Raw genomic sequence first — 23,892 nt, 5'->3', positions numbered from 1 at the left:
CCTCCTGCTGGTGACAGCTAAAGACACAAAAAATCATGGTCTAACACAGCACAGGGCTAACATCCTCACAGGGCTAACAGCCTACTGGGGCAGACTCACAAAAGTTCCCCCACACTGGCATTACCTCAGCCCCTCCAACACAGCCTGCTGCAGCAGCACTGTCATTGAACTCGCTCACTGGTGCCCTTGCTCTCATCTATCAGTGACGACAGCGACTGGGAAACGCTACTTATGATATGTTTATACATAAACAGCTTCCAAATGGAGTTACTCATTATTAATGCTGACAGCTTAGAAGGGGAAAGCAAACGGCATTTGGCAGAGATAGGTTTTTAATGAGAACATTCATTGTTAAGGAACACGGTCTGCAGATGACAAGTGATTCTAGAGCACCAGGCTGATAACTGACATTCCTCTTCTCTCCCATTTACTAAAGATAGGCCTGTCATTCTGGGTATGTTACATCTCAAACACAACATTTACAGATAGAGGGAGCAGGGTTTATCAGAAGAGCATTGGCACCCTGCCAAGCTCAGCATTCCCAGGACCCTTTTTTTCTGCTGAGAAGGAATCAGGGAGTGGAATCAATGAGAAACTTATCAAAATAAGCTTCACAGTGCACAGGAGAAATTTGACAATGAAGTACAACCCAGATGAAATAACAGACAGGAAAGGAGATCTCTCTGCCACCATATTTAATATGCATGAAGCATCACTTCCAAATATCCAACCGACAGCCCTGGCTGAGGTTAATCCACACTCCAGCCCATCACCTTCTTAGAGGTGTCATCCATAGCAGGACTGGGAAAACCTCATCCAAATTACAGGCTTTGCTGCACAGTGTTATATATAATCAGTTAAATATAAACACAGAGGTTAATTTTTAGGCACACTCACTTTCAGAAGTATGTCCACAATTCTCTGTTGATATTCCACAGCTTGCTTGTCATTCTTAAAGTCTTCAAAAGTCTGCATGAAGCAAAACACTGACACCTTGAGAAGAATGCTCTCTACTGCCAACCCCAGAAATACAAGCAGACACAAAGAAGCAGCCATATCACAAAACTGACAATGCTTTTAAATCCCTTCTGTGCATATCACCCAGGCAGCAGGTTCCAAGAAAAGTTAGGTAAAAGTAACAGGTCCAACAGACAGAGGAAATTTGGAAAGGAAGAAAGATGAATCTTTATGCAGGAAAAAGATGTAGGTATTAAAACACTCTTTACAAATGCACTATTTTTGTTCCACCTGTGCTTTAAAGATGGCCCCTGTTACCAGTCTTCACTGTATAACATCATGTTCATCAATTTTTGTTTAAGGGCATAAAGGACTACAATGATCTCCTCTAATATCTTACAGAACACACATTAAAACTGTTCTTGCATCAAGCCAATAACTTCTGGTTTAGCTAAAGAATGAACTTTTTAAAAGGAATCTTAGAGATCATGCAACTATGACATAAATGAAGGAAGAACTGGGGTTGCATTTTTCTCTTGGAGGAGATCAGTGATCTCTTACCAGAGCAAGAACGTTAAGGAATTCTCGAGTGTCGAAATGCAGCAAGGTACGAACATAAGGGTAGACCTCCTCATCCACAGATCCCTCAGTTGAATGCAGCCGGATGAGAAATTCAAAGACCTGCAATGAGAATTCAAACAGACACAGCAGATTTCTTCTGGGTTTCAGAAAACTGATAGCACAAGCACAGGGGAAAGCAGCATCATCACCAGCTTTGCACTTAAGCTTTAAAGCACTATCGGAGTCCATTAGTGTTCTTACTTGAATGATGTTTTCTTCTGCTTGTTAGCAGGAAAAAAAGTTCCCCTCCTTAGACTCACTAACCAATTGAAGATCAATCAAAATCTAAGATCAAGCAAAAATTAAGGCTTATACTTGCAGACTGAAGCATGTGAAATTAGGTAACTCCCTCCCCTTCTTAGCATCTTTCCTGAGAAGCTGTGCAACTCCTCCTTATCCAGGGCACAGCTCCTCTCCTTGTCAGCTGTTCCCCTGGGAAAAGCCAGTCAATCTGCCCCCTCACTCTGATGCTCAAAGCTTTTGGTGCTGCAAAGACTGATTTAGGTGCTGTTCAATTCTGTCACCTCCACTGACTTTATAGTTCCTGAAATATGAGCACGTCTTTCAAAATGAAGGCAACTCCCTTTACTGAACCACTGACAGAGGCATCCAGACCCTCCCAGGGAATGAACAGGGCAGCAACAGCTCCAGTTGTCTCGAACACACTCACAAGAGACCCGGCTACCAGCAGAAAGAGAGCAGACTGCTACAGACTGGCTAACGCTCATAAGTATGCATTAAAATACACACTGGGATCCCATGGAGAACTGACAGGCAACACGCTCTTCCCAGCCATCCTCAGGAAATGCCACATTCTCTCATGTACTCGTATTCTGAGTTAATTTTCCTGACACCACAGTGGCAGAGAAGCCAGGAGGAGTTAGAAGCTTGATTTTCAGACCCACAACCTTCCCTATTGGCCTCCTTGAACCTCCCATCCACCTGCCAGCTAGGAACAAGTAGGAAAATAAAACAACCCAGTCTGCAGCTAGAGTGGATTCAAGTATCCAGATAGAAAGGTGTCACTGAAGCCAAGCTCTCAGGAACAGTATCACAGGCCATAGAAAGGAGAGGTTGATGGCTCCTCCCCAGAGCTACCACTGCTGGGTGGGCTATTGCTTCCCTTCAGGCTATGAGCCACAGTCTGTTGCTGTGCTAGTTCTACTCTGTGCAGCGGACAACTTGATAGGGACCATGAGAGAGGGCAATAGCCTAGTGCTTGATCCAGCAAAGGGGAGCAGACTGCTTTGCACACCCTGTGAGAAAAGGGTCTGCAATAACCAGAGCTACCACACACATATAGCTACAAGATCTGGATTAGGGAAAAAACCCTCAACCAACCAACCAACAAAACCAAAACAAAACAACCCACCACACTCAAAAACAAAACAAGCAAACAAAAATCCCCCCAAAACCAAAACCCCACGAAACACCCAAACCCACCACACAACTAAAAACCATCTGGTTTATTTTACTGCAAAAAGAAAATGCAAAACAGAAGGTGCTTCCTCTTATTGAAACCCTGTAACAAAAATGAAATGGTGGAGACCCCCAATAAAAATGTTTGCAGTAAAACTGACCAGAAACTCAGGAAAGAGTTTTATGAGCACAAAATTATCATCAGAAGCATCCTCTGTTTTTACAAATTTTCAGAGCTGACTCCAAAGGAGTTAAGCTTTTCCTTAAGGCAAGCTTCAGACACAGCTTAGAAAGAAATAGTCTGCTTGAGGGCTTTGATGGAAATAATGGACAAGGAAAGGAGATTTACTTGGCAGTGACAAAGCCAACTTTCATGACATGTAATCTGCATGTCTAGTCATGCTCTTGGCATAAGTTCACTATGATTTTAGCTAGGTACTCTCTCCTTATGATGAAACCATTAAGAACATGCTCACACTTGTCCTAAACAAATGTATAAGACATATGCAATAGTACTTGTTGCCTTGAAACAACCTGCCAATCTCTTGGGCAATCCAGATGGAAAAGGTTGTTTCTCCCAGTAGAAAGCTACCGTTGCAGAGTCAGAACAGTGTGATGAATCTAGTTCAGCCAAAGATGTCCACTGAACAGAGCAACAAAGAACAACATGAAGAGATGCACCTCCAGAATCAAACTTTCTCCCGAAGGAGGACAGTAGGATAAGTCTGCACTGTCATAGGATAATAGCACACAGAAGCCATAAGGCATTGGCTGCTGTTCCTACAGCACCCTGGGAAGATGATTTGGATGTTAGGTCACTGTTCTTCCCAGAGGGACTAGGCAGAACAACAAAGAACAAGAGATGGGTAGTAGTCAGCCTTTGCTCAGCCCACAGGGTGTAAAACAAGCAGCTTCAGAGCCTACAAACATAGACACTTTTCTGAAGCAGTTAAGATTCTGCCTTATAAGCAGAATGGCTGGAGATGCTCAGGGCCAACTCTCCCAAACTAAGGTTTGCCAAGATGGGTGGATGAAGAGGAATTTAGTACCAGCCTATTGCCTCTTATCCAGAGATGGAACAGACTGAGAAAGCAGATGATCTTGCAGTCACCACAAGACTGGAAAATATCAAGCCATGGGTTACTTTATGACTTTTCTCAAAAGAAAGAAACTGGCTGCCTTTTAAGGGGTCTCAAAACAAGCTGTCTCTTTAGCTGACAACTATCAGAAAAGGGAACTGTACAAGGATGCAGTTTGGAGCACTTGACTACAACACGCTCTTGACCTCAGCTGAATATCTGCAGTAATCACAAGGCTGGAAACTCATCTTCAGCAAATACAATGTCTTGATGAGCAGAAACAAGCATGAATAAGTTTTATCAACAGCCAAACAGAGGAAGGAATATTTAGTTAATGGTCTTTGATGTTACCTCACTTTCTACTCCTGTCAATCCTATGTTACATGCATTTGAAAAGAGGAAAGATCCCCCGTATTTGAGATGTTATAGTTAAGTTTAGAAAGAAGAGACAGTGACAAATTTCTGGTAACTTCGTGGTAAAGAAAAAGTTAAAAACAAAACCAAAACCAATCAAAATTAGTGCCACTAAGAACTCTATGTTCCCACATCCCAATTCACAGTTGAAGGAAAAGTACTCAGTTTAACTGTTCATTTTGCAACAACTCTTTGATTTAATTTCCTAAAAGTTTGTTTGGAATTTACAGTGGTATATACTCATATCACAAGCATGCAGCTACCAGATTGATAATAGTTTTCTATCAGAATTCCATGAAATAAGACATATGCAGCTTCTTTTAAAAACCTCATATGGGAAAGTTTCCTTCTGAAAGGTTGCTCACCTGATTTTTAACCAAAGGTACCAGATCTTCAGGAATATCACCCAATGGATATGCACGGCCTGCCAAGCAGCAGCTATAGAAAAGCAGAGGGAAAAGGCATTTTTCATATGTCCTGACATTAAACAGATTGAGATCAGTTTATTTTTTGAGTTAGTTTTCAGGATGCCCTTAAATACACAATAAGCCAATGCACTGCATGAATTTGCATCGAAGGTATGCCATTACACAGCACAAAAGTAAGGGGGAAATTCAGTATTTCTCACAAAAATCTTTGCTCTTGCATTTTAGGAAGCAGAACTAATGCAGACTAATGTTCACCATCTTGAGTAGATTCCAGAAAGAGAAATTCCCTAATTAATCACTACTGTGCAATCTGAGAATGACTCTTGCAACTGATAGGCAACTGAGCAAAGCTATCCCAAAAGGCATGGTGGAAAGGGCTAAAATACAGCTTTTCAGGCTGCAAGTCCTTGTTCAAGGAGCACGGTGTCACACACAGAACAAAGATCATACTCTAACCAAATTCTAAGATACAGTCTTAGCGTATCAGCAGTAACCTGAGCTCTGAGTCACCAATTTTACCCTACCTACCCACTCACACCATGTGTAACAAGAATCTATCATAACTTCAAGTCAGCTGTACAAAGTAGCCATTGCTATTGCAATCACTCAGACCTTGAAACACATTCTAAGATTCTGCAGCTACAGCAAGTTAAACACCTGGTGCCACCACTAGGAAATGCCTCACACACTTTCTAAAGGACCTTACCTTATATATACAAGCAGCTTGTTGCCCATTACCACTTGCTCATCTACAAAACAAGAAATATTTGTTACCTTTTCTTCACAAGACAACAGAGTGAGTTGCAATTCTTTTTCCCAGCTGTTAGCAAAACATCTCATCTGACACACATGAAGTTTAACACTCCGTAAATTAGAACATTTTTCTGTTCTCCAAGACCCTTATAGGGGGAGTATGTATTTCCTTCTTGCATCCCTTTGTTGGAAGTGACTAGAGATATTCAAAACATCAAATATCAAAACCAGAAACCCTTACAGGGAAAGAATTCTGTACCTGTGAGAGACTTCCCAGCATTCAGTGGAGGAGCAATGACTTTGAACAGCTTCTGTAACAAGAAAGAAGGTAGTGCTCAAACAGCTGGAAAAGCTCAAAGCAAGGAATCTGCATGGTTTTAAAGCAGAGGGCAATAGTGTGCCTTCCCCACAGAAAGTCTGCTGTCTCATCATGTCTTACAATTAAAAGGCTCAGAGGACACCAAGATGTGGCAAAGGATGCTTTTCCCAGCTGATGTTATGACATATGAAAAAAGAGCCTTCATCCAATCAGATCTAACCCTAAGCACAGGCCACACTAAATAAAAGCAATGTTCAGTAGTTCCAGAAGTAAAAGTCAGCCCCACTTTCTGCTCCTGAATCTTCTGCCCACAGAGATTATGAAAATCTTCAGCGTCTACCTAGCAGGGCCACCAGAGAGGGTTCAGTTTGGGTATGTAGAATAAGGACTCATCTAAATGCTTAGCTCTAGAAAGCAGAAAAAGTTATTTGTACTTGTACAGCTAGTGCTAAGTTTCCAGAAGTCCTTTTCAAAATCATCAATTGGCGTATCAGGCACATCTTCAGGATTACCAGCAGCAGCAACAAGGCCTCCAGTTACAGCATTACACTGAGTCCTGTGCTTACTATCAATAGATCCCACTCAAGTGCTAAGAACAAAGCCTGCCTCAGTGCAAGGACTGTTTCTGGCCTTTTTTCTGAATTCTGTACACAGGTAAGTTCACCCTTTGTTTCCATTACTCTTTAATACATGTTAATATACTATTGTGTCAGCAGAGGAAGAACAGTATGAAGAAAAAAAAGCATGAGGTGTTCATACAAGCTCTCACACCTACACCCCCATCAATTCTATTGTGCAAAACATTGATGCTTTCTCAGCACATCATGTCACATAGGCCAGGCTCACCACCAGCAACAAAGCTGTCAGAAGACATCATCTTACTTTTCTGCTGCTTTTGTTTCATATTTGTTTCAGTAACACAAGTAAATTTCCTGCTCTAACTTTGCAGAGCATTGCTACCTCTGCAGGGAAATTTGTGTTCTAAAGCATTGTAATCATGAACTGCTTTTCTTCTCTGCTGCATCTAGTCAAATAAACTGCATATATCATACATGATTTCTCCCTTGAATGAAAAAGAACAAGAATACCTACACACTGAATGAGAAGATGGGTTTGAAATGCATTTTCTCAGAAAGAATTTGTGCTGAACACACAAAACCCAACTCACTGCACTGAACATCTTTCCTACCTCCATGGGACTAATGAAGTCATTCATCCCACTGTTGTAGACATAGATCATGGCATCATAGAGATGGTTTTCCCAGCATAGAAGAACTACCTGCAAGGCAAACAAAGCACAACAGATATACACAGCTGCTCTTAGCTCACAGTTTTCTTATTTCCCAAGCCTCTCAAACACAATCTCTGTCCCTGCATTTGCATCATCTGACAGTATGATTTAAAGCAGAATGAGAATTTCACTTGCAGAACTAGTCTCTGCAAGGACCCCAAATCCCCCAAAGGGAGTATCCAGCTTACTGCTCATGCAGCAAACATGGAATCTAACTGTCTAGTTTGCCTTTTGGTTGGGTTAGTGAATCATTATGTCAAGTTCCCAAGCAGTTCCTTCCTTGGAATGGAAAGCCATACAGTAGGAATAAAAACCGGCCCAGGAAAACAGGACTACTGAGCAGGAACGCCTCCTTGCTCCACTAATTCTGTCATGCAAGAGCAAGCACCTGAGCAGAGCAAGCTGGCAGACACTGAACTAGCAAATGCAACCTGTTTTTTGTGCCCCTGCAGCCTTTGATGTTAGGTAAGGTACCCAAATGAGGAAAGACTGATTGTGAATATCCTGACAGACTAGTAGTTGCCAACATATTCAGCTGCCCATGCATTAACCTATGCCAGGACACAAACTGGGACAGCAAAACAAGTTCATAGAGCATGCATAGTACAGGATGGACACAACCATGCTAAGTAATTCCCGCATTCATTGAATTCGATCCAAGGGACACAGGGCTAAGTTCTGTTACAACTCAGTGACCAAAAGGCATGAATGGCTTGGGCTATGTAAGTTTTGTCTGCTGAAAGGTGACCACCTTGTTTTTCACTTGCTAGGCTGTGCTTAAAAGCACATGAAGTTTGCATCAGCAACTAGGGTATGTTGTCATCTATTTAGAGGAACTCAATCCAGTATGCAGTACAAGTGCTCACCTGCTGTATGTCCAAGCTGGTGATATCCATATGCACAATGCAGGCTTCCAAATTTTCCAGCCTGTTCTTGTCTTGGAAGTGAAGCAGCAAGTCTTTCATCACTTGAGGTGTGATTCCCATGAGCTTATCACTTAAGATATATGGCTCCAAGCACTCCAGAAAGATGCCTTTAGCTACAGAATTCTCACTCATCTTATCATATATCTGGTTAAATAATAAATCCCTAGGAGGAAAGAAGTGTTTAGTTATCAAATAAACCTTATTAAAATCTCCTTATCTGCTTTCTGAGGGCTCCAAACTAAACTCTAATTTCTCTGTATTTATCAAACTCAGGAGAAGAATGCCCTGTTCAGCTCCTCTACTGATGCAAGTTACAGGCAGCTACACAGAACAAATCAGCCATGGATGCTGCAGCAAACCGCCCTTCTGTTACAGGGGAAATGATGACAACAAGAAAATGTATCAAAGCACCTTCTTTCTTAAGGTCATAGTGTGGGGGAAAGAGTTTGAAGCAAATTCTTCCTCAACATATCAATGAAAATTTAAGACATTTTGGAGTACTTAGTACCCTGACTTCAGTGTCGGTTTTTCAGCATTCCTCTAAACTGTGATGTGATATATGACAATGACATGATACAATTCCTCTAAACCATGTGATATTATAGGAGACAGCACTCAGGGCGATGTGGATTTGGTGGTCTGCCTTGGGAGACAGGCTTGCAAACTCAGACTTACGTGCGCTGGAGCAAGAGGCAGTAATCAACTATGACAGGCACCACGTCCTGTAAAAGAAACATAAAAAAAGCTGTGGGGACTGGCAAAAATCCTGCTAAATAGCACAACCCACAGAGCACAAAGTGAAGCCTGGCCAATACAGAGCAGAATCAATGAGTTATTTGAATCAGCTGGTAGCTGGCACAGTTACAGGTTTTCCCATATGCTGGTTCATATGGAGAAAAACTCTAGTGACACTTCTACAGAGGACAGGAAGCATACAGGTTCCGCTCTGCTGCTTAGCCATAGCTAAGTCCTGATATCATTAGTGCACACAACAGAAGAGAGTATTCAGGTGAATGACAGCAGTATTACTCAAAACTAGACAATTTTTGCAGCAAAGTCTGATTAAAAAATTTAAAAAGATACCTGAAAATGTTGCTCCATAACCTGGATTTTTCCTTGGTCAGGACATTTCTTCAAAGTCCGATCAGCATAATGGAGGAGGATTTCAACCATCTGAATTACAATAAACAAGAAAATTCATTTAAATCCTCCACTAGAGGCCCTACTTGGTAGCACACTTAATAAACTGACTTGGAGGTTGGCAGCACTGTAAACTTTGTTGTCCCATTTTGGGTATGAAACTACTGTGGGCAGGAAGAAGAGGCTGCCAAGAGTCAAGGGTATGACTGGCACAGAAGTGGCTTGGTGGGACACTGAAGGACTACACTAACTTTAACTGACCAAGAAACTGGGCAGCCAGTCTGCCAGCAAATCTTCAGACAGATGAACACATCCTGAAGCACAAGACTCATCTGGGGCATGTTTTTACCCAATGCTTTAGTATCTTAAACAGCAAAACTTATTTACCTGCAAACAAAATATACACGAAGAACGAAGTACAGCTGAATAATTATTCCAATAATTGTGTATTTTTAAACATACCCTTCCCAGAAAAAGGTTCCTCTAACAACCGAACAGGATCAGTTGATGAGTTTATTCCATGTCCATGTATACATGGAGCAAAGTTTCCATCTCGAGTCAGCAAGTTACACATTGATGGACACTTGCCAACCAAAGGTCAGGAAACTCTGGAGTTACCTACAAAAAAGGTTTCTCTCCACTGTGAGGGGACCAGAGATCTCAAGGCCTGGATGATAATGTCATGTTTTGATTTGCTAATGCTGCAGATTTTATCCCCACCTTTACCTAAAAGGTATTTCCAAGTCTCTTCTAAAATCCTGCTCACAATTTTAGCAAGAGGCGCACATGTACACGTTCTAGAGTTCGATGGATTGACTTTTGGAGGACAGAAACCATTTCTGCCGGGAACACAGTATCACATCAGTATACATGAAAACCCAGTTAGGAGGAGATCAGTGACTCACCCTGTCTGCAATGATTGCTTTCCGCTTGCTTGTGTCCCCAGACAAGCCTAGAAAGAATGAGGGGGGAAGGAAAAACCATGAAGCTTTTCTCATCTAAACTATCAGTGGAAAGATAAAAAGTCCCACAGTTAGGATGCTAACACCATTACTCTCCAGATGCAGAGGTCAGGATATCTAAATACACAATTTTGTGTTCTACTTTTAGCCCAATCTTCTGAAGAGCTTATTCTCCCAATGTAAAGACTGTTCCAGCACAGGAATGGCAAGAACAGACCTGAGCGCTGTTTAACACTGAGGGCTGTCAAAGACTGTGTACATGAGACTAACTGCTGGAGGATGCCTTGATGCAAAGAAGCTGAATTAAGTGCACTGTATGGGGAAAAAAACTTCTTAAATGCCAACTCAAAAAGCCAGTAATTCTTTGAATACTGAAAAACTATCTGCTTAATCGCATTATAACCACTCATTAAAACAAGACACATCTTGATATACCAGCAATTTCACAGCAGGAGGATCTTATCCCAAGAATTTGAGTCTCATCTGTCAAAACCATCAGAAGTTATTTGCTGAAAAGTTTATGTGCCCAGTCCAAATCAGACCATTCAAGTGGCAGTTTCTGGCATAATTCACTTGTTTATCATAACAAGCTAAATGCCCACAAAGCATCCTCCTTCACAGGAGAACTGGTGCCAAAGCAGCTCTTTCAATCAGTTGTACAGTCAGAGGAGACCTAAACGAAAGTACCTGCTTGGCAGAGCTGACAGAACATCACACTGAAAACTACCTACAGGTCATGCATGACCTTCAGTAATATTTTAGCAGGCTAGATATTCAACACCTGGCTCTACCTCCTTAATGGCAAAGTGACAACAGACAGGAATCACAGCACAGACCAAATCTGATTTTCATCTGAAAACAGCAGGCTGCTAAAGAGACTACAACTCTAAAAAAGCCTAATCAATCCACATAAAACTGTTGTTTCTGCCAAACCCAAAACAGCATATCCTATTTTCTCTTCTTCAATTCAATTATCTTTTTCTCCCTCCCTGAAAAAGTGATTTCTGTACATGCATAGGTTAAAAACCTTCCATAAAAAAAATAATAAAAAACCCAAATCCAAACTTACCTACTACAGCCTTTGCTTTACCTTCATAAAAAGACCAAGCTAGAGCCAGGGCATCAGTGAGACGCTCTTGTTTCAGAAGGTGGTCAACTCTCTAAAATAACAAGTAATACTGGACCTTAGTATTACAGAAAAGGAGATCCCCTCCCAGTTTATGACCAGCATCTCCCAGTGACACTGTGCATGGCATTTGTAAGACCCTACCCAGAGCAGTATGTGCAGAGAACAATGACTAGAAAGGAATGGGAAAGTACTCTTACAAGAGAATGATGAAGAAGCTTTGCTCAGCCTTGCAAAACAAAGTCTGAGAGAGAACATGCATACATCAAATAAACATACTGTGAACTGAAAAGAACACCAAAGGAACAAATAGGCATAAATGGATCACCTAAGAACTTTAATGTGGAAATTGATAGGGTTTCAGCTGTCAGAGAAATGATGTTCAAAAAAATTCTTCTATCAACAGAAACAAGGATCTAAAATCTGATGAACTTTCTATGTAGTCTGTGATAGATTTTATGATGTAGCTCCTGCAGTAGCTGGAGACAAAATACAGTGAAGCAGATTTCCTTCTCCTCCTGTATACTTACCTGGTAGACAGAAGGCTTACATTTACTCAGTCCTCCAAAGCCATACATGGCATTAACTATCTTGTTAACAGAAGCTGACACATGGCAAGCATTATGTCTTGCTTGGGAGAACAAGGTCTCCATTCAGCCTGCAAGTTGCTGCAAGCAGGAGTCCCACAGCATCCCACCTTGGAAAGCAGTGTACCTATGGTGCTGGCTGTGTGTAGCGATCAGGGATCCTGAATACAGTACTCAGAACATGCTTCACAAATGATCCCTCCCTCCTCTCAAGCAATTCAAACCTAAGCTGTACAGTTTTCCTCTCAACGTACCTCTCTCCAGCTTCTCAATGTCATGACGTGAACAGACTAGAAAAGAAAGAAAGAAAAAGTTATTTAGATGAAACTAAGTAAAGCAATTCTCAAGCTCAACATGGCAGGAATAAACTGGATGCTCATATTTAATAGAAAATAATTCTTCACATGGCCTTACAACCCATGTGTTCCAAGATTGTATCCCTCACTTCTTCCCCTACTTCCACATGCCATCCTATAAGCCACCTCTCTCTTTTTCACAGACAGCCTGCACTGCAGGACAGGGAAAGTGAATAGGATATTCCTTGTATCATTTCATGCAACAGAGTCTAGTTTTCCCTGCTGTCTTATTTTCTTCTGTTTACCCACTAGTGCATTTAGGACAGAAAAATTGAAGCTTAGAACAGAGGAGATGTCAGTAATGTAATGCTAAGTCTACCCTGAAGCAGCATAAACCGAGGTGCTGTGAAACTATGATCATGTCTTATTTAGCCCATACCTCAGCTAAAACCAAATTACTGCACATTTCTTTAATCCCACAACATGTAAGGGGGATGGCTTTAAACTGACAGAGGATAGATTTAGATGAGACATTAGGCAGAAGTTCTTCCCTGTGAGGGTGCTGAGGCGCTGGCACAGGGTGCCCAGAGAAGCTGTGGCTGCCCCATCCCTGGCAGCGTTCAAGGCCAGGTTGGACACAGGGGCTTGAAGCAACCTGCTCTAGTGGAAGGTGTCCCTGCCCGTGGCAGGAGGTTGGAACTAGATGAGCTTTAAGATCTCTTCCAACCCAAACCAGTCTATGATTATGATGACTCTACAGTGCACAAAGAACCCATCCCTTATCCACATCTCCATAGAATAAAAAATTGCCTTTCTCCAGAAGATGAGTTACTATCAACAATGACTGACCTGTATTTTTATTTAAAACTCCCCACCTTTACCTTAGTTCCAAGATAAAAGATCTGACCACCGCAGCTGCTGATGGACTGGTAACAAGCTTTCTCTCCAACCAGTGCCTACAGGGAGGAAAGTTACATGTAGGTAAAACTCCTTTTTGTTTTTATAAAGTTTCCCAAGAAACATAAACACTCTTGAACTTTAGAGACACTTTGTAATTCAAACATCAAAATGAGGACTGGCAGAGAACACCACAGATTGCTGGGCAGCAGTAAGTAAAAAAGCTCTGCTGTCACTCCTTTCTGCTTGTGAAGGCAGCTTGAAGCGCTACTGAGCTCTGGCTGCCCAGAAAACATGACAGAATCATAAGGACCCTCAAGCACTGCTCTGTGTCTATGTTCAGCTGCAAAAAAAAAGTTATGAGGGCTCTTCCCTTGCCATCTGCTTCTTCACAGATCTTCCTCAAGAGCAAACGTGTAGGAGACACAGATGGAAAGAATACTGCTGAAATTGCTACAACAGAAGTTTGAATGCCAGTAACCAGTGTTCAAAAGGCACATTTACAATGTGAGAAATGGAGGATCACATCAAAATTCGAGATTTTAGCCCATGGGCAGTGCTTGCTTTCCACTCAGCTGCACAGTTACACAGCTTAGTTATTTGTCCTGTGCTTTTCTCAGTATGGTCAGGTAGCAAAGCTTCCTGGATCTCTTCCCACTGCTGAAAAGTGTGTCCATTCCAGGGACTTTCATTAAGTAGAGGTATTTTTTAGAATCAGAATAGCATTTTAACAGGCAGCACTTACTTGGGCCTGCCAGTTTTTCAAGCCACATATCTCTGGCTTTGAGGATAATCACCATAAGTCATCACAGGACATGGCAGAGTTTCTGGAATTGAGTGCAAAACTCTAAGTAATGACATATCCTAGCACAGACAGCTCGTATACCACCTTAGTGCCAAACTCTAGCTGTGTTCTCTAAGGTTGTGCCTCACAACTCCAGATCACATGGCAGGCAGTAGATAAGCTCGTTCAGACTAGATTCCACCTTCTGACTCTTTCTTCCTCAATATGCATCTGCAGCAGAAATAATGACAACAATGCTACTGTGGGAAGCAGATAAAGCAGTGAAAGCCAGATAAGCAGCAGCGTTGTAGATCTAAAAGGCTGCAAAGACTCCTCCATAAATCTGGCCATTCAGACTGGAAGAAGCACTCTTCTCTTTGCTACTAAAGAGAACCATGACAAGGACGTCTTTCTTATGAAATTCTGCCATTCTGCATCGAAGGCACTTCTCTCCTTGGGCTTCTGGAGCTGAGTCATGACCATAACACTGGCTTGCAATTGTTACAGACCCACACAAGCCTTCTGCTAGTAGTTTGGGCCAGCAAGTCTCACAGGGCTATAGCAGAATTGAATAGGAACCATCTTGTCCAGCTGTGGAATTTCAGAACTCCTGGGCTATCTCTGGGGAAGGAAGCACTGGGAGGCTTGAATGCAAGGATAGAAGGCCCTTTCCTACACACACTCTTGGCAAACTGTTTCCAAAATAGAAAAAAAACTATTTATTCTACTGAAAGCAATAACTCTTCCTGCAACCATGACTTTAAAAAACCCTCCACAATTCTACAGCAATACAAATACCACAACAAAGCAAGTTTTGTAAAGGCACATGTGGGTTACTGGAGATATCAGGAGACATTGAAAATAACACCTACTTCAGAAATAAAACATGTCCAGACACCACAAGGGCCAGGGTGTAACAAAATAAATAACAAGCATGAAAATCAAAATAAAAGACAGACAAATAAACAAAAGAGGAAAAAATAGAAAACACAATGTTTGAACTGTTGCAGCTTCCAGGGCAGGGAACCTGCACTGCACAGACACTGCTATGGCAGAGTATCTGTGCCATACAAAGTGGAAAAGCCTATAGGTATCTCTTGAAGAATAAAGTACATCAGCTTTTTTTCGTGTACAAAGTATTCCAAAGCTTGGTAACTTAAGAGCAGCTCCCAAAAACATCAGTGCATGAAGAGAAACATGAACGGTCTGTTAGCTGACCACATCAACACCATGTATGATTTCTGAGATGTTCCAAAAAGGCTTTTTCCAAAGCTCCAGGCTTCCACTTAGGGTATATCTGAAACAGAGCTCCCTAGCACAAGCAGACAATTTGTACCTACCAGGGCTTCACTGACATTGCCTCCCGTAGCCAGGGATTTGAAGTGGCTGCTGTTGTATACTAGCTGGACTTCTGAGATCTCGATGGTCTCCAGCTCCTCCTGGGTCTGACGATCTATAACATGCAGCTTCTCCACACTGTCCAGAAGCACTGCTGTCCGTGAGTTTATCCACTGAAAAAGCAACAAATCACAGATTTCAGCAACACACACACAATTTGGGGCAAACTAAACAGGCTCTGGCCATATCCATGAGTATCAACGCTGGAAATTCTAGGGTAGTGAGTAGCTTTGTTACTATACACTGCCACTTCACAACAGCACCCATGCATAACTCCAAAGGTAAAGATAGGAGGATTCTTCTGGAGTATCAGCTTTTACATTGAGAAAAAATACAGGGAACCTTCTTACAGAAAACATCTGGAGACAAACAGCAACCCACCAGAGTGCTTGTCCTCCCGGGCATGACTTATGCTCTAGCACACTTTCTGCCCAAAGGCCTAAAAACCAAGACTACTGCACCACCTCAACACCTCTTCTCAAGTCCCTTAAGAGGGAAATACGGCATCAGGACACATTCAAAAGAGAAACAGCACATCTAAGTTTAACTCTAACCCTATCATTCACATTCTGTGCCATCAACTTTTATGTTCAAAACCCTGCAAATAAAAAGGCTTTTTTTACACCACTTTTACAGTGGTGTAAAGTATTTTTACAGTATTTTTTACAAACAGCCGAGTATATTTGTTTATAAACTTCAAATTCCAGCTGATGTGGATGTCTGTGTTGGTATTTTGGCCTTTCATGTTTTACTCGCTCTATTCTGTAAATGTGTTTTAGAATCAAACAATTCTTTTTCGGTGTTGAAAGCATCAAACAATTCTGGTGCTTTAGCAAACACTCACATATGGAAACACTAGAATTTTATTGAGCCAATTACGCAGAAGCTTGCATTCTTTTTACTGAGAATATAGACTAAAAAAAAACCCTAAGAACTTTCTTGCCAGATTCTCTCTAGATCTTGAAAACATTTCCTGAACAAGGCTAACCCTCCTTCCCAAGAAAAGGGAGTATCGTTGCCTCTGTGCTACTAATTTTTTATCCTTTAGCTACTACTTGCTATTTCACTTGTGCTGGTTTTCCACCGAGTCCCAGGTTTAAGGGCATTTTTGTTTAGTTAGTTCCAGATAACACAGCCGCTTCTTATGCTACATTTGTAAAGCCAATGGGATAGAACTAAGGGCTATTGAGATACATTTAGGAGAAAACTAGTGCAAACCAGAAAAAACAACCATTCTATACTGTTGAAACTCACAGTAAAGTTGATGAGGTCGTAGTGTAGATGAAGCTGCCTCTGCTTTGTGACATGTATTGCACCGGTATCATCTCTCTTCACCTAAAAGAGAAATTGGACAAGTCTGACTCAAACTCAGAGACTTTGTTCAGCTCAATTTCTCTCTTCCCAGAGGGCATCACACCAACTCCAGGAGTCTGGAGCTCCATTCAGACACATTGAGCGTGCGGTAGCAGCACATACACTTCGCAAATGGAGTGTGATGTCTCGCTTTCAAAAGCACTCACGTAAGCGAGGAAAAGGAAGGCTCTGAGCTGGGGGGCAGTAAAAATACATGCCCTCTGCTGGGTCAATTTTAAACCACTCACTTGTACTACAAGAGCTGGATGCCATAAACAAGTTGGCACTACATGCGTTCAAGGGATTATTCTCCCTAGCCCCACCTCAAGTATTATCTAAGGTGATTCAGTTTCTAAAAGGTGTGCAAGCCTCCAGTGTTCGTATGGAGAGCACCAAAGGAGGACTGGTTCTCCTTCACTGACTCCCAAGAGGCCCAGCCCCACCGGAATACTGAGTTGAAGGGAGATATTGCATGCCAACTGCCAGTCAATAGTTCTCTCAGCCCATACAGGAACCACTGTACTTTCTGCTCGTTAAAGTCAGAACTACAGAACACTGATGTGAAACTGGCTTTAATTTATCATCATTTAAAAAAAAGCGCTCTGCAAACCGAAATAGGGGTTTTTACATTTTGACAATTTGAAGTACAGCAAGTGGGACCTGAATTCAAGTAACATGGCTGCTGTTTCCTTACATATAAGCAGAGCAGCACCACTGGCCATAGCTGAGCTGGGTATCTGTGCAAAGGCTCATGCTATTACATGCACATCTCCAGCAAGACAGGCTTAAACATACACCTTTTTCTTTCTCCCCAAATTTACCAAAAGAGAGGATAAAGGAGAAAGAGGATTTAATCCAGACAACACAATGTTCGGGTGCTTGAGCAAAGCTTAAGGTCCAAGATGATAGCAGAGCTGGGAAACAAAGTTAGCACTCTGAAGCCAAAATGCCAGATTTACTGAAGCCTAGGTACTGCTCTTATACTGAAATCAGACATGAAATCATCATCAAACATATCTGCACATGTAACTTCTGCAGATCTAAATAGGACAAGTGGCATGCTCTAAAGTTACATCCCAACAGGACCTGAAAGCTGCTGACTCTTAGTGGTTTATACAAGCTTTTTCCAGACTCACATTTTAAAGCAAAAAATAAAATGGTATCTCAAATTCACATGATCTCCCTGAAAATAATTCAGATTCTTCTACTTACAGTAGAAATGAGATAAGCTGCAAATCAACACTTCTGGAATGCATAAGGCTCGTACCTCCAGATTCTCAGGGAAGGGCACCCCTGCTTGCTGAAGAGCAATGACCAACATGGTTGTCTTCCCAAACTGGTTGCAAGCTGCAGACCTCCCTAGCATGCACATGTATCATACTGTCACTGAGACAGAGGCTCAGCCAACTGAATATGTGAATAAGATGTGACTATCTGAAAAGCAGCATAAAACATCCAAGGCTTACCAGAAGAAAGTGAACGACGTCTCCTCGACAAAATGCAAGCATGGGGTTCACAGAGTTCTGTACAGCCACAAAGTGCCACGCCAAAAGAGGGACACTAGAAGGGTCCATCTGTTAAGACAAAAAGCACAGCCAGTATTTAAGGTACGCAGGGCAGAACCTCACTTCCAGGCCACATGCTGTTCATCAGCTGCTACTCACTGACTTTGCCACGTACACACACACGCTGCAAAGCAATTTCCTGGTCTGCTGGCAGCTGAGCAGTAGCTACGCTCTTCGGTCCAGCCACACAGTTTAGGGGCAACGTGTGTCTCTTGGCAAAGTGGACAGCCAGTCAGAACAAAACCTGTGCCCTAGCTGCATACTGTAGATCCAATCTCACATGACTGATGGACTACAACAAGCTGCAGCTTGCTAGCAGCCTTGACTCCATTCTCCTAATCTAGCATGTCCCACATCTTCCCCCAGCTGCTTTTCTAAGAGGAATTAAACCAGCAACTAGTGAAAGCACATAATCAAGAGTTCAGAAGACTGTTTTATGCTCTATTTCCACTTTGTTTCTGTCCCTGTGGTTAAGGGTTCTGTTGTACTGTTCTTACATAAAGCAATAGCCCCAGTCTAAGGTGACTGTAGCCATAATGAGGTGAACATCCCATCTGTGGGTGCATTCAGGCTGCAGGAGGGAAGAAAAGAAGCTAAGGGTCTTCTACATTACTCCCTTCCAACTTATTGGAGAAATTCAGCATCTTCACATAGGTACAGCTGGAAGCAGCCTTTTCACCTACTCTCTGCCCACAACCTGCACCCCATCAGACCAACAGATTATCATTGCAATTCCACAATGCAGAGTTTACTGCATGCTGATAAAGTAACAATACCCAATACCTTGCCCCTAATCTCATCCCCTTCACTCTAGAATCCGTTTGTAGCCATCATCCAAAAAGCAAGTCTTTGGCTTCATTACTCACACGACCATAGGGAAAGGTCATCCACACTTTCAGAGATGGTTTCAGGCCAATAACCAGTATCTTCAAGAAAAATAGAAAGGCAAATTAAAATGTTTGAGCATACACCAGCAAACTTCTCCTTTGTGATTTCTTACACAAAGCCTTCTGCAAGCAGCAAGTTACCTTTGTCAGGGAGGCCATGGCCAGCAGTGAATATTGGGTGATAGGATGGTCTCTCAGCTCAACTTTTGCGTGTAATGGTTCAATACAGCAAACTTCCCCCTTCGAGCCACTGAAGAGACATCGAGATTCACACGTTCTCACTCCCATAACCCTCCTGCAAAGAAAAGAATTCAGCTTGGGGGCCATCTATCAAGAAGAGATCAGCCCAAGAACCTCATGAAATCTCAAGAGCCATCCTTTGTAAATACTGTTTTTAAGAAGTTCTTTATGCAAATCCAGGCATGACTTTTAGTGTGTCACTAAAAGCAGTCACATCGGCTGCTCAACTACAGACAAGAATTACTTAAGATCTTACTTTACAGTAAAGTTTTGGAAATTCCAGGACATGATCAGATTCCCTAGACTATCAATCCTTCCTCCTTGTCCCTCCTCTTGAAGAGGCCAAGAAGAAGACAAGCAGTTACTGCAGGGCAGCTCTCACTAATGAAATAAGGAAAACCAAGAGGCAGCACTTTTATGGCAACTACCAAGAGCCCACAAGGAATGAGCCAAGATTCCGGAAAATATACTGATTGATACCTTAATAACTTAGGCTATTCTTTGCTATTACACTGCCAGGTAAAATCTTACTTCAGCCCTAAATCACACCTTCAACATTCAGACAGTAGCATTATTCGTTCCAGTGGGGATTTTTTTGCTTGGGTTTTAGAAACTATGACCCAGAATTAGTTTCTTGGACTTTCTACAGGTACTTAAGCGTTATAGTCTTACTTAAATGACAGTTCAAATACGGAGCCTCCGCTGTCATTGCAAATTGCAAGCGTTGGGTCATCTGTAAACTGAGCAGATAATCAGATTAGAAGTGTCACTAAGAAATAAAGTACAGGGGGAAAAAAAAGGCTAGAAAAACGTATCATCTGTGGCATTATTAACAGCACACAAAAGTACAAGCATTGTATCTACCAAGACACCTTTCACATACAGAGCTGAGGCAATTACATGATGTGTGAGAAAAGCAAGGGTTTGTGTTTCATCTTCACCCCTCCAGCAAGCCCTACTCCTAGATTTTGTTACCAAAGTCCAATTACTTTCTATTGCAGCTTGGAACTACAGCATACCAAAACCTGTGTTACCACTAGAGCAGCTCGAGCCCAGGAGTTGGTGCCAGCACTGGTGTATGATTGCAGTCACAAACAGACCAAAATCAGAAACATCCAGAACTACTAATGATACCAAATAATCAAAATAAGAAAGGGTCACAACCACAGCTGAGACACTGCTCTAGAGGACTCTGCAACCCAGCATCTAGCAGCACAAGCATCTGGCTTGTATAGCAGTGCCTGAGTCCTCTTCAAAGCTGGTACTGCCATCAGGTTATGAGCCAGAGAAGGGGGACAACTAGGAGCAGAGGACCTGGCACAGGGGAATATCCATCTTTATGCACAGGGCAAAGATAGCAGAGGTGGAAGCATGGAAAGGGGCACCTTCACACCCACAGAACGTTTCTGGTTAGCCAGGTGAGACCAACTAGTACATCAGAACCTGTCCTTGAGCAACATGCCCCACCAGACCCACTACACTAGTTCCATGTGACACTATGTGTCCAGGATGTCTCAGCAAGGTCTAGGAGAGGAGAAGAGAGAGAAGAATGTGTGTAATGCACCAACGTCACTGCTCTGACCAGGCTGCCAAGGAGCATTATGCTCTGGTAGGAGAGGTCCACTTATAACAAAGATATGCACAAAATCAGATATGAGTTTCTGTGTGTGATGACAACACTATGATGAATAGGAAGCCATAGATGATTTCTCTTTCAACCCAAACATTCCCAACAAGTTATCTGAAAAACTGCTGACAGAAGCTACTTTCTACACTTCAGATTCATTTAAGTTTAAAGTTGGCAAGTCATGTATCCAGTTCAAACCACAGCAAGTTTGAGAGAAATGTATGCTAGCAACTAATTCTTCATAGATGTTGGCATCAGAGAGAGGAGTTAGAACAACTGTTATTTGTTACAGTACAACCCACAGCAATACAATTATTTCAGCTCTCAAAGCACTCAGTTTCTTTTTTAAATAGATTTTCTGCTCCTTTTTCTCACCTCTGGATACTATCACCATATAGCTCCTAGGTAGCTGCTCTCACCTATAAACCTAAAAGTTCCACACAAGGAAAGTCAACACATCTGACTGAACACAAGTGTGTTTAAAAGAAAAGTAACTAGTATAGAATCATAGAACTACAGCATGGGTACATGTAGTGTTTGTTACCTTGATGTGCAAAATGGCTGTCCCTGGGGGGTGCGCATCTGTTATTGATCGTAGAAGCTTCCCACTGGCCAGATCCCACATTGTGATCTGCAAGCAGATTGTTCTTAGTACATGTTTACTGCCAAGGGGCTCTTCTCCATCACCTTGTGCATTAGTACATGGTAAAATTCTATATTCCCAATATCATCCCAGGTTGGTAGGGTCTTCATACCAAGGAAAGTGGTCCAAAATCTGTTCCTACCCCATTTTTACAAGCAGTTTACTTCTCTACTTAGACTCTCACCACGAACCTTGTCATTGCTCCTGCATCCGCTCAGCATGACAGCTCAGGTAGGAGTAAACAGCTTGGCTTGAGCTTGGATATTAAATTCCGGCAATCAGAATAAAACTTTTTATTGGAAATACTGTTTTATATGGTTCCATGTAACATCTATCAATGTTTCATAGACCAGATGTTTCAGAACTGCTGCTCCAAAATATTTCATCTGAGTATCATTTAACACAGGCCACTGCTCTGCATGGATCAGATCTGTATTTCCACATGGTCTGGAGCAGTCTCTCATTTAGCCCTATCACAGGCACTGGAGCATGTTTTATCTAGAGCGGATGTGAAAGCCAAAGGAGCAAAGGGAAATGAAACTAAAAGCAAAGCAGCCTTCTTTGTATTCCATGGACCTCCCAATTTTACCAAATTAACTTCTATCTATTTTGCTTTAGTTTCAGTCTTATAACTTTTGTTCAGGAATTGTTTTCTCTCCTTAGATTCAGAGAAGAGTGTAAAACGACAACAGCAGTTTTTATGGTATTAGTAAAAATTAATTTTGGGGATAGATATGAGTTTCAAGAATTTCAAGTCATCACCACTGTAAAAACTAGCTTTAATTACCAAGCATAAATCTCAAAGTGACCTAGGAAGACTAAGTTGGTTGTCCTGTCATTGCATGTTTCAGTTTATCAGGAGTAGGACTTTTGTCACAACAAGATGTGATTAACTGAATCTTTCACTATATTCTGCATTACCCATTTCCTCCACAAAAACCCACCCCAAATCATTTGTCTGAGTTAGCTCACTGAATGCAGGAATTGGCTGGCCAAAAAAGCTCTGGGCAGATCAAGCCACGCATACTGCTTCTCGACACAAAACCAATAAACAGCTACATATTGAATGTGCTTGGCTTGGAGCTACTGTCACCTCTGGAGAGTCTCTTGGTAATGCAGAAGGACACGGCACTGGACCATCTCATCCTATGGGAATTACCTGTCCTTTTGCAAAGCCACACAGGAGCCTCGAACAGTCGTTGTTGATACTGAGAGCAGAGATAGCCCCATACTGGGCCCCAACAGCAGTGCTGCCCAGACACAGCCGAAGAGCCTGGTTTTGATCTAGAGTAGAAGTAAGAAATCAAAGAGAAAGAAAGAGCAATGATTAAATTTAACATCATGCAATTATTCACATATACAATTCACTTGGGGGTACATCAATGATTCACAGGCTTACAATTAAGTTCTTAAGAGTTTACAAGATGAGAGCACATATTAGTGCAGAGATAGTGCGACACACTCTGCCAGAGAAATACAAAAATTATGTTTAAAGCTACAAAACAGGCACAGGGAATATGGCAGTGCAGGGGTATTACAAACTGAAGAAGAAACTACTAGAAAAATCAAAGCAAGATGTAGCTTTCCTTTTATTGTTCTGCAATGGTGCTTAAATTGCAGCAAGGAAGATGATAGAAAATTAATTCTATCATCTAAGGCTTACACTTCTGATGCTGATCTGAACATCAAGTACAACTCCCAACATAGGCTTCTGGTAAGTGTAGTTTTATGTAACTTTTATTCCTCAGTTTTATGGATAAAGCCCAGAAGCAGGAGGGAAAATGAACTTGTGCCGCAAGCTGCACAGTTAAAATGCTTGATGAGTTCTAATGCACACGGGTCTGACTTGATAAGGAAGCTGTGATGATCACTGCACTGCGACAGAACTTCCGTCCCAAGACACAGGCTACTGCAAAGGAGGTGCTGCTGCCTGCACAGCCCCCCAGGGACTGGACTGCTGCACGGCCATGCCCTGCCTGCCCACTGCAGACACAACCAACAGTACTGTCGTCATGCAAGTTCTGGTATGTGTCTGCCATGAGACTAAAAATGGCTTTACAAGCACTTCAGGAGTTATGAATGATAACCATCTGCCTGACTTCAGTCTTCAGTGCACCGATCTTCAACGAGAACAAATGTTGTAGATCTGCTTTTTCCACCTCTCTCCACTTCTGTCCTGC

General features: G+C 42.1%; 1 protein-coding gene across 5 annotated transcripts in view; it reads right to left on the bottom strand.

Annotated features, from left to right (window-relative positions):
• The window catches only part of VPS8 (VPS8 subunit of CORVET complex), a 79,247-nt gene that overhangs the window by 39,865 nt on the left and 15,490 nt on the right, over nt 1-23,892 (bottom strand). For 3 of the 5 annotated variants that reach the window (XM_030494165.1, XM_030494166.1, XM_030494167.1), the window contains 21 exons: nt 22,872-22,996; nt 21,614-21,700; nt 20,115-20,182; nt 19,344-19,497; nt 19,182-19,241; nt 18,217-18,324; nt 16,652-16,732; nt 15,340-15,510; nt 13,200-13,274; nt 12,277-12,312; nt 11,379-11,469; nt 10,253-10,299; nt 9,291-9,380; nt 8,883-8,929; nt 8,148-8,370; nt 7,180-7,269; nt 5,931-5,982; nt 5,625-5,667; nt 4,856-4,928; nt 1,519-1,638; nt 898-969 (listed from right to left, as the gene is read on the bottom strand). In XM_030494165.1, the coding sequence (XP_030350025.1) occupies nt 898-969; nt 1,519-1,638; nt 4,856-4,928; nt 5,625-5,667; nt 5,931-5,982; nt 7,180-7,269; nt 8,148-8,370; nt 8,883-8,929; nt 9,291-9,380; nt 10,253-10,299; nt 11,379-11,469; nt 12,277-12,312; nt 13,200-13,274; nt 15,340-15,510; nt 16,652-16,732; nt 18,217-18,324; nt 19,182-19,241; nt 19,344-19,497; nt 20,115-20,182; nt 21,614-21,700; nt 22,872-22,996 (1,913 nt within the window). Of the gene's footprint in view, nt 1-897; nt 970-1,518; nt 1,639-4,855; nt 4,929-5,624; nt 5,668-5,930; nt 5,983-7,179; nt 7,270-8,147; nt 8,371-8,882; nt 8,930-9,290; nt 9,381-9,809; nt 10,224-10,252; nt 10,300-11,378; nt 11,470-12,276; nt 12,313-13,199; nt 13,275-15,339; nt 15,511-16,651; nt 16,733-18,216; nt 18,325-19,181; nt 19,242-19,343; nt 19,498-20,114; nt 20,183-21,613; nt 21,701-22,871; nt 22,997-23,892 lie in introns of those variants that run through there. The other 2 variants (XM_030494168.1, XM_030494169.1) reach the window with 2 other exon arrangements.

The sequence above is a fragment of the Strigops habroptila genome, chromosome 8 (assembly GCF_004027225.2).
Source record: "Strigops habroptila isolate Jane chromosome 8, bStrHab1.2.pri, whole genome shotgun sequence".
Classification (NCBI taxonomy): Eukaryota; Metazoa; Chordata; class Aves; order Psittaciformes; family Psittacidae; genus Strigops; species Strigops habroptila.
Note: the sequence above shows the minus strand (reverse complement) of the source record. Positions and strands in the feature narration are given on the sequence as shown.